This window comes from Lacerta agilis, chromosome 6, assembly GCF_009819535.1.
Source record: "Lacerta agilis isolate rLacAgi1 chromosome 6, rLacAgi1.pri, whole genome shotgun sequence".
In the NCBI taxonomy this organism is placed as follows: domain Eukaryota; kingdom Metazoa; phylum Chordata; class Lepidosauria; order Squamata; family Lacertidae; genus Lacerta; species Lacerta agilis.
Window position 1 is genome coordinate 80,601,679 of NC_046317.1, and position 11,122 is coordinate 80,612,800.

Below are 11,122 nucleotides of genomic sequence, written 5' to 3' on the forward strand. Positions count from 1 at the left end.
CCATCAGCTGCATATGGAACCCACTGAGGGCTTCATAGTGTCCTGCTTTTTCTGCCTGCCTCAGGCTGCACAAAGAAGGCAATTATCTGCCACCTCCTAAGCCACACAGCATGGCTAGTGGTCTGCAACCAGCTTGGTGAGTCTGAACTTGAGCAGGCCTGATGCATTCTAACATTGGGATGTCCTCACTTCTATCCACTGTAATATTGCTGGGCTGTCCAGTGCTCACTCACAAATAACCTCATATGATATCCCTGTTCAACTACATTTCTGTGGGAAAGCATTTAACCTGTCTGTTTATTGTGGCAAGTTTTTTTTTTTTATTGTCAACAACCCAATTCATCAGGTGAAAGGGCTCATTGTCTAACCATAATTAATGGTGGGTGTAATTAATGGCAGGTAAGAAGTCGGGTCTGTCTGTCTCTCATGTTCCTATGTAGGATTCACTGTGCTTTTCCCGTTCAAAGGGCTGCTTAGGGCCATACCTGCTTAGCTTTGGCAACGCTGCAGCCTCAGATACTCCCAGACTATTAACTGGATCCCAAATAAGATTATCTTAAACAATATTAAAAAGGGACTGCAAACAGCTAGCCAGCTGAGATTTCCAAAGGGGGCAGGCAGCCCCAATGGAGAAAGCTGTGCTCCTAATGTTGAGTTAATTTTAATTGTGTGGATAATGGAAGAAAGAACATATCTCTCCAACTCTCAAGGATGATTAGAGTTAGTTTCAAGGATCACAGTCAGGTTATTTTTCAAAACATCTTGATCCTGCAGGCAGATAAGCGTGGCCTTTCTCTTCTGGGATTATTCTGTCTCTCATACAGTTTGTTCCCTTTGCACCTTATAAGCCGTATATGCCCACTTTTAAGGGAGCACAAAGTGGGCCCTGAATTGTGTGGGTGGAGTGGATTGTGTAGTAATATAATATGAAAAAGCACCTAGTAACCTTATGGCAAAGGTGGATTTGTTACCAAACACAGTTTGGGCTGTTATCACTCAGGTTCATCTCCATTGCTTCCAGAAATCCAAGAAATCTAAGGCAGCAGAGACCACTGTGAAACCTGAAGCTGCTGAAGGTAAGGTTGTGTCCATGTGCAGTAACTGTGCAGCTATTACCTTTGTTAGCCAGAACCCACACATTTTCCTTCAAGGTAGTGCTGCTTTTGCAGAGAAACCAACTTTTCCCAGCACACAGACAACTATATTGTGTTGCTAGGATCATCCCACCCCTGCAGCTAGCACCTCTGGTTTGATTAATGAAATCTGCAGTAGCCATGCAAATATGATATGCACCTATTGGCTAATTCCAGTGGTGGGTGACCTTTCCCTATCCCTATGCCACTGTGTTCTTTTAAAAGGCCATTTTGCATGTTGTTTTCACATAAATAGGTTAGAAACTGTAAAAAAAGAAGTCACCAGATCCTTAAATATAGTGAGGGAGTGGGAAGGGGTATTACTCAGAAGGGTGGTGGGAATGGGTGATCAGCTGATAGGTGTGGAAAACCTGTTGACGACTCTTATACCCCTCCCCACTCCCTCACTATATTTAAGGATCTGGTGACTTCTGTTTCAGTGTATCTGAAGAAGTGTGCATGCACACGAAAGCTCATACCAAGAACAAACTTAGTTGGTCTCTAAGGTGCTACTGGAAAGAATTTTTTATTTTGTTTTGACTATGGCAGACCAACACAGCTACCCACCTGTAACTGTAAAAAAGGAGTAACAGTAAATAGAAAGTTGGCGCACATTATGAACTAAATATCCCCTTAAGGAAAAACAAAAGTGACAAGCATAACTAACCTGCATTAATGCTTTTCTCACTTAATGGATTCTCTCCCTTTGCCCCCACCCCCCATTTTTAAAGGGACAAAAAAATAAAACAAGGAGCTTGTAGGTAGATCGTACAAAGGGGCAAATATAGTTGGAGTGGAGTTCACAGGACCTTCTGCTTAGAAGACATTGGCCTGGTTCACACATAACATTAAACCATGGTTTGTTTGGGCAGTTTTGTTTTTTTAAAAAAATTAATCATGAGTTAACCACAAGTTGTCCCACAAAGGATCAAACAAATTGTGGCTTGTTTCTCCAACATTTGATTTGTTTTCCAGCTACTGTTGCTTCATGCCTTTGGAGTTTGCGAAGTGCCTGAGGTACAGAGTCCAAACCTAACCATGGTTAAGGAAGTTCACATGTAACGCCAAGTCATTGTTAAAACAAACTAGGGTTCACAAGCTAACAACAATCCATGCCTTCAAAGCCTCATCTCTTGGCAGTAAACAAGCTAGTTAAGCTGCTAGCTGTTCTCTGCCACAAAGCTTCTGCTAACCTAAGTTAATTAAGTACACAGGTGCTGCTGCAGTGAGCCATTTATTTTACCCTCTCCCCCATCTGTGTAACATTTAGTATAACTTATGCCTTGATATCCTTATGGTTCTGCTCCATGTCCTTGGCTATGGTGGAGAACATTGGATATCATGGTGTTACAACACATATAAGGGAGTGCAGAAAGGGACTGAAAGGAACTAAATACACAACTTTCATTTTTAGTGGCAACTCTCTATGTGTTGATCATTAATTGGTGCAACTCTTGAGTGAAGTTTTAATGTTTAATTACTTTTGATTGCAATACTCTCTTGCTGAACAAATCTTTTGCTATTGGTTTTAATAGGATGCAGATTGCACCTCTATTCTTTTTAATTTTTCTCTCTTCCTAAAAACTATAGGGAAGTTTTAAATGTTTACTGCTGTATTGTGTTTTTAATATTTGATTGGGAGCCAATTAGAGTGGCTGGGGAAACCCTGGCAGATGGGTGGGGTATAAATAACTTGTTGTTGTTGTTGTTGTTGTTGTTATTTTATTCCTGTTTATGTGGGGTTTTGGTTTTTTTTGGTCTTTTTTTAAAGATTTGCCTACATCATCTCAAGTAAATACTGAAAAGGATACCGCAAACATGAAATCCGGAGAAAATAGAAGCATTGCCTTCTGCAAGAGTACAGGTTAGTATAAAAATTTCCACGCAGTTTCATGACATTGCATTCAATAATATTGTGGATAATCCTTTATTAGCCATTTTCAGCCAGATGTCCACCTAGAGCTCTACATTGAGCTGGTGCAGCTGTAACTGGGACCATCCCTTTCGTGGAAAGATGAGGGCTGTGTATGAGCCGCGGAATGGCAGACTCTCCGTCATTTGTCTGTTGAATAAATTCACCCCTCCCTCGCATTTCTGCTGCTGCCTTTAACCATGGTCAATTGTTTCTATGGCAACCATAACCAACGTTAACACTAGGAACATAAGACTCTTGCCTTCTACTGAGTCAGCCTATTGGTGCTTCCAGCTTAGTATTGTCCACGCTGACTGTCAATGGCTCTCCAGGGTTTCACACGGGGCTCTCGTCTCAATCAATCCTTCCTGGAGATGCTGAGTCTTTAACCTGAGACCTTTTGCATGCAAAGCAAGATAGTCAAGCTTAGATGTTGAAATTAGTGGGGTAGGAGAGCTGAAAATAATGTCAATACAGTTCACATCTTTTGTTTTAGGAGGCTTAGTTTAATCAGAATCGAGTATAAACTTCCAGAGTTAATGCTAAATACATTACTTCTGGTAAATGAGCTACCATAGCCACTAGAGGGCCATGAAAATGTGTCCCAGGCTTTTTAGACTCATCTACCCATGAACTGTCCTGAAACCAGAGGGGTGCATTGGTTGCCAGATGTAATTCCCCCCCCAGCTCTCCCACCCCAATAATTGGTGAGCTGGGTTGAGGTGCTTCCCTGAGCTTGGTCTTTGTGGACTAGCTGTGGGTGCAACATAGCCCTCTTATTTGCAAGGCCTAAGAGCTTCCATGAGCCATGTCTGTCTAGTTGTGCTGATTACTTAACCCCCCCCTCCAACTGTTTGTGAGCCGTCCTTTGGGGTCCATGTTTTTAGCAAAACCAACTGTTCCAGTTGTTGCATGATTTCAACAAGGTGGTTCCTGTTTGAGGGGTGGGGACTGTAAACAAAGTGCCCTCATGTTTGGCCCTCCTGTGTTGGTGGGGCTTGGTAAGCTTATTTGGTGGCAGGAGCAACAGGACTCTGATCTGCAACAGGCAAGTGGGTTCGAGAACTATCACTGTCATTTCCTACAGTGCAGCACCACCCCGGACTCTCTTGAGAAGAAAATTGGTGGCTCCCAGACCTAGCCACCAGGTGCTGATTTGAAATTGTTTTAAGGGAGAACCAGCGTGGATATTGGCAGTGGACCTGCTGGAGCGCTTGGGTCCTGGCAACTGCCAAAGGGTGCCAAGTGCCAGCTGTGCAAAATAGAAGCTTAAGCAACTTAATCTTGACTTTAGCCTTAACGAGCCTTAAAAAGAAATATGGGAGTTGCAATCTCAAACAACTGAAGAGCACCAGGTTGGCAAAGGTTTCTTTGGTATGGTGTTTGTGTGTGTCTACATGCAAGTTTTGTGGGTGAAGTTGACGCGCGTTTTGTTTGCTTCATTCTGTAGCAGTCAGCGAAAGTCCATCGTCTTCATCTGGGAAAAGCAGCAAAAGTTCAACTGGGGGGCCCAAGCGATCCTTGGCAAGCAGAGGAGAGAAATCGGAAGCGTACAAGTCTATCTTTACATCACACAGTTCTGCCAAACGTTCCAAGGAAGAGTCTTCCAATTGGATTACCCATACAGCATACTATTTCTAACACAGAAAAGTTTGCAGTTTGTAGCAGGCTCTGCCCTTTCCCACCCTGCTGCAGTTCCTCTTACAAGGGAGGACTTAGTTATTTGGGCACCGAGTGCAATTTGCTGTCAATTTAGAAGGACCATCCATATATAACTATGTAAAGTAGAATATAAAAGCAGTTAGCAGAAGTCAGTTTATTTTTTTAAAGGGGTGTGTGATTTGAACAAGTACTAATTGTTAGGATCACAAATGATGTGCTCTTGATTCCACCTCCCCCCTACCCCAACAGGTCCTGGTCGCTTTGAATAATTTGGATGCATGTAGAACAGAAACAGGTGACCTACCCACAGCATCTACCTTGCATGGGTACCTTCTTCTGTCTTTCAGGCATCCTGACTTTCAGACCTTCTTTTGCATGGAATTGTAGGTTGTGGGGCTAGAGTAATTAGATAGGAGACTAGCATGACCACTTCCTGTCCTGTTCTTCTCCTTGGTTTGCTAAAGCTTTGTCTAGGTGGGTCAGGCTTCAGCAAACGGAAGGTGTTCCACCATCATCATTCGCAAGAGTGAGGAGGCTACAGCAGAAGCCAGCACCCTATGTTCAAGAGGGCTGTGGAGTGATGAACCACAGAAAGCAATTTTTTTTTTGGGGGGGGGCCAGCCCAGAATGTCCATCTTTACCTGTGTAGCTCTTGCCAGCTTTATAGAAGTGATATTGTTGAATATTTAATTTTGGTTTCCATTCCTGTCACTTGTCAGAGAAATAAAGCAGGGCCCTTTGTGACTTTTCTTTTGCACCTTGTACTTACAAATAAAAGCACGGTATTCTAATATTGTCCCTCGATTGCATGGTTGAAAGCTGTCCAGCCCATCCCACTTTCATTGTAAAAGGTTTTGGAGATCTTGCATTAGAAGAAATGTGAATGGGAGGAGAAAATGTGTTAGTACTCTTCTGAGACGTGTAAGAGACTACGGTTCATCAGAGATGGTGTGTTGCACCGGCAGTGAAAATGACATGACGACAGGATGGTATCCACGGGAAGGCAACCTCAAGTCACACCCGAGGGCTCCCTTTTATTAGCAATCTCACACACAGGTTAATGATTAGTTCTACAGGAACAACTTCAGGGACCAAATAAGGAAACATACAGCCCAATGGTGATACATCCATACCATATAAGGAAATGCTCCTACACAGGGTATTCTGGTAACACCCCAAAACTTCCCCACATGACACCTCCATTGCGTACATGCTCATCCTCCATGCCTCTCCCTCATGTACCCCTCCCGTGCTCATCTTGTGACTTTTCCAGTACTTTTCCACCACTCCTTTGTCCTGCTGTCCCGCTGACCTGTGTATCCCGTCCTGACGTTCCAGGGTCAGCGTGGTTTGCCAGCGCTGTATTTCTAACCTTTGCAGAATCGACGTGGTTTGCCAGCGCCAATCCGACCAAAATCCCTACAATGGTGTTGCCATAAAACAGGCGCAGGACCTCGTGCGCAGCAACCCCAAGTCTGATCGTCCCACTCTGAAACTCTGAGGGAAGGTTGTAGTATTTGAGACTTTGTAATTTAGAGAAAAGGCAAGTAGGAGGTGATTGACATAAATAAATTAATGGCATGGGGAAAGTAGATTGGGGGGGGGTCTCCCTCCTAACACTTGAATTCATGGCTATCCAATGGTGCTGAATGTTGGACGATTCTGGATAGATAAAGCATTTCTTCACACAACACACAATTAAACTGTGGAACTCACTCCCACAGGAGCCAGTGGTGGCCACCAAGTTGGGTGGCTTTAAGAGGGGATTAGACAAATTCATGGAGGAGAAGGCCATGAATTGACCATGAATTGACCACTAGCCATGCTGGCTATGCTCTGCCTCCACGGTTGTTGTTTAATCATGTCCGACTCTTCGTGACCCCGTGGACCAGAGCACGCCAGGCACTCCTGTCTTCCACTGCCTCCTGCAGTTTGGTCAGACTCATGTTGGTAGCTTTGAGAACACTGTCCAACCATCTCCTCCTCTGTCGTCCCCTTCTCCTTGTGCCCTCCATATTTACCAACATCAGGGTCTTTTCCAGGGAGTCTTCTCTTCTCATGAGGTAGCCAAAATATTGGAGGTTTTTGTCCATGGAGTTTTCTTGGCAGGGATACTGGAGTGACTTGCCGGTTCCTGCTCCAGGTGGATTATGTTTAGTCAAAACTCCACTATGACCTATCCGTCTTGCGTGGCCCTGCGCGACATAGCTCATAGCTTCTCTGAGTTATTCAAGCCCCTTCACCATGACAAGGCAGTGATCCATGAAGGAGGCCTCCATGGTAGGATACAGTAATGCTTCTGAATACCAGTTGCTGGAAACCACTGGAGGAGAGAGAAAATGCTCCTGTGCTCGGGTCCTACTTACAGGCTTCTCACGGGTATCTGGTTGGCCACTGCGAGAACAGGATGATGGAATGGACGGGCCACAGGCCTGATCCCGCAAGGGTCATCTTATGTCCTTATTAGGAACCTTTTGTCATGTGTGTGTGTGTACACCCCCAATTAGCACATGTTGAGCAATTAATTAAAAAACGTTGACAACCCATTGGACCTACAGACCTATTGGTCGCAGATCCCTAATTTAAATGAAACATCAACACCATATTTTTAGAGGCTTCATTAGGACCTAGACTTGTTTTGAGTGGAGATCCTTAAACGGTTTTTCCATGCAGTGTCACATCACCACCTCTTTTTGTGCACAGCGAGTGAGAGGTAAATTAGTCTGGTTAACTCATTTTGAAACATGTCCCGAAATGCAACCAGGGAAGGTTGATTAGAAATTCAGATGACTCTATTTACACTGTGCTAGGATTTCTGATAGGCGAGTGCTGACTGTAATGGCTGCAATTGTTTGCCATTTTACAAGCATAATTAGCCATGTTTTCCACACAAGGTTCTGTCATGTAATTTGCATAATACTTCTCTTCCCCCAACTTGTTAACCAGTAGGAAGCTTTTTGCCACCTCCTTTCATCCCCGCCCCCTACCCCAGATCAAAACATTGTGAAGTTTGGCTGTTTTGCCACGTTTTCTATTTATAAATTTGTGCCTGACATTTGCTTCTGTGTTTCTTCCTCTTTCCTCCTTACGTTTGTTAAGCACAGAGGCAATAAGCTTCTCTTTGTTTGAGGCACACACTGTGAAAGTCTAAGCGTAGCGTCATTGTGTTTTGACATCACTTTTAATTTTCTCCAAGGGAGCATGCTTGCCTTGGGGAAATAACTGCTAAAAATGCTTATTTGAAGCTTAATTATTATATATTTTGGCTCACAATCTAAAAGGAGAGCAAATTCCACTTCATAAGCCTGGTGGCACCTGGTTTCTATAGGATCCTTAGCATGGTTAATTTCAGTGAGGTTAAGATCAGCAGCTAGTAGCATTTGGGTCAAGTTTGAAAGGAACATAGAGAGCTGTCTTACACTGAGTCAGACCATTGGTCTGTAGCTCGGTATTTTCTGCACTGACTGGCGTGTCTCTCCAGGCTTTCAGACAGGACATTTCCAGCCCTACCTGGAGATGCCAAAGATTGAACCTTGGACCTTCTGCATGCAAAGCATGGAATCGTAGAGTTGGAAGGGACCCTGAGGGTCATCTAGTCCAACCCCCCTGCAATGCAGGAATCCTAACTAAAGCATCCCTGAAGGGGGCTATCCAACCTCTCTTTAAAAACCTCCGCCACCTTCTGAGGGAGTCCTTCCTACTGTCAAAACAGTTATTGCCGTCATAAAGTTCTTTCTAATGTTTAGTCAGAATATCCTTTCTTGTAATTTGAATTCATTGGTTTGGGTCCTACCCTCTGGAGCAGCAGAAATCATTGCTGCAATTCTAAGCGTAGTTAATTTACCCTTAAGCTTTGGACCTCCACCATGCTTGATCGTTTGGCTGCCAAGCAGCAGCAAGCGGGAGAATAGGGCCATGGTATTTTCTGGTAATCTGCTGTCCATTCACATCCAATAAAGATAGAGGCTGGCCAGAGAATTGTGAACGTGTTCCTTCTCTCTCTCCTATTTCTGTGCTCAAGACTGGGCAATAGAGTTTGCCCAGAGAATGGGCCAGCTTGAGGATACCCAAAAGGGATGCAGTGATTGTGCTGTGGCATTTTTATAGTCTGCCAAATAAACCAAGCAAACACAATGAGAGTTGCAGTCAATGGCAATCCAAAAGACCATGAATGCTTTCAAACACAAATACATTATCTCATCAGAAAGGGGGAAGCCTCTAGACTCTTCCTAGAGAGTGGGGGTGACATTCACAAACCATTTTTTCCAGTTCATTTCTCTCTCCTACTCTGTTTTTAATCTCAGGTTAGGGCCAAGGGAGAACTCTCTCCAAAACCCTGGAGAGCCGCTGCCAGTCTGTGGGCATTTCTGAACTATGGATCAATGGCCTGACTCGAATGAAGCGCAGGAGCACTTCATGCTGCAACAGTCTGTTGCAGGTGACACTTGTGAATTGACCCACCTCCGCCACTGGAGGGAAAAAAAACAGCAAACTACCGGTAATCGGCCGGTGTGAATGGAAAATTCACCACCTTTCAAATAGCAGTGTGTATTTGTTTGAACTCTAGCAGGTGAGTCAGGACAATTTTAGGGGAGAAGAAAAAATATGTCAGCTGTCATATTGAGATGCCTTTTGCTTGCTAAGCATGATGCAGACTCCTGCAACTGCATTCCCCACTGCGGCAAGACAGGTGTTTTCCTCTCTGTTATTGTCATCTTCTTCACTAGATTATAGGCTCAACGTTGTTCCTTTTATACATGACTTGGCTTTGTCCCTCTGTAATTGGGGCGCCAGTTGCTGTCGGTGTAATTTAATTTATGATGAAGATCTGTAATATACATGCCCAAGTGGTCGGCTAAGTTACAGTCTTTGCTTGACAAGGGGACTGCCTGTACTCTGTAAATCCAGGATCTGCAGCCTCCACAGAAAACATTGCGTGAACCATATACCTTGAGGTATGTGCCGTTTAAGGCTTTATAGGTCAAAACCAGCACTTTGAATTGGGCCCGGAAACTAATTGGTAGCCAGTGCAGTCGGACCAGGATTGGTGTAATATGCTCAAACTGTCTTGTTCCGGTGAGAGACATGGCCACTGAATTCTGCACTAGCTGAAGTTTCCGAACCATCTTCAGAGGCAGCCCTACACATAACGCATTGCAGTAATCTAACCTTGAGGTTACCAGAGCATAGATCCATGATAGAAAATTCTTTCCAGTAGCACCTTGGAGACCAACTGAGTTTGTTTTTGGTATGAGCTTTCGTGTGCTCATACCAAAAACAAACTCAGTTGGTCTCTAAGGTGCTACTGGAAAGAATTTTCTATTTTGTTTCGACTATGGCAGACCAACACGGCTACCCACTTGTAAATAGATCCATGAAACACACACAGCTTTAGTGACATGTTGCCAAAGGGGGATTAAACAATGCCTAGATGTGGCCATTCCTGATGGCATCTTGTGGGGGGACACTGTGCCTCCCAGATAGTTGCAACCCTTATTTAATGTGGATCATTTGGATTATCCGAGAGAAACCAGCAGATTGCTCTGGCACATTCGCTGTGTAACAGTTTAACAGTCTTACCTGCCCATCTTTCATGGCTCTCCGTTTGTCTCCCCACCCTGCATCGCACATAGATCTTTACTTCACCTGTAGTACAGTGAACAAAATTAAGAATTTTATAGGGTGGGTGTTTCTTCATTTCTTCCTTCCTCTTTCTGGGAACTGAGCTGACGGAGTAGTTCGTAAAAATAAAAAATAAAAACTTTCCCATCACCCTCTGCCTACCGGGCCAAATTCAGTTGCCACCTCTAATAGTCCCATGATAGGCAGATGTTCAAAAGGTCCAGCTTTTCTTCACCCCGAGATGCTGCTCCAAAGCACAGGTTTAGCACAGGGAAGGCAGAAGGTAGATTGGGGTCTGCTGGTTGGTCTCAGATCAAGCAGGGGTTTCGGTCACTTCTAGTAGTTCAAAGACAGCTAAGCCCACCCCCCTGTTAGGATGCTGGAAAAGAATATGCATGGAGGGAGGGAGGGAAACCAGGAGTTGATTATTGGGTGGGAGGACTTGTTCTGGGACCTGAAGGAGCTTGGTCCTGGTATGTTGACAAATTTATGAGCTGAGCATAAACTCAGAAGCACGCTGTTCCTTAGCCTGTGTACAGTATTTCCCACCTAGTTGGTGGGTCTTGGGATTCCTACATTTAAAGCATGCTAAAAGCACATGTACCCCTCCCAAGAACCCTGGGAAGTGTAGTTTTTATGGGTGCCGGGAATTGTAGTCTGTGGCAGATAAACTACCATTTCCAAGATTCATTTCAAGGAAGCCACATACTTTAAATGTAGGGTGTATTTGCAGCCTAGTACATCTGGAAAGTCCCATATCTTTAGAAGACGCTGCCTTCCCTTTCCAAAACTG

The 11,122-nt window shown here is 44.2% G+C and overlaps 1 protein-coding gene across 1 annotated transcript in view; it reads left to right on the top strand.

Annotated features, from left to right (window-relative positions):
• The window catches only part of RTF2 (replication termination factor 2), a 57,278-nt gene extending 52,407 nt beyond the window's left edge, over nucleotides 1-4,871 (top strand). The window contains exons 7-9 of the mRNA XM_033153592.1: nucleotides 1,022-1,076; nucleotides 2,905-2,997; nucleotides 4,496-4,871. Coding sequence (XP_033009483.1) covers nucleotides 1,022-1,076; nucleotides 2,905-2,997; nucleotides 4,496-4,686 — 339 coding nt within the window. The 3' untranslated portion in view covers nucleotides 4,687-4,871. The remainder of the gene's footprint in view (nucleotides 1-1,021; nucleotides 1,077-2,904; nucleotides 2,998-4,495) is intronic.
• The last annotated feature ends 6,251 nt before the right edge of the window (nucleotides 4,872-11,122 follow it).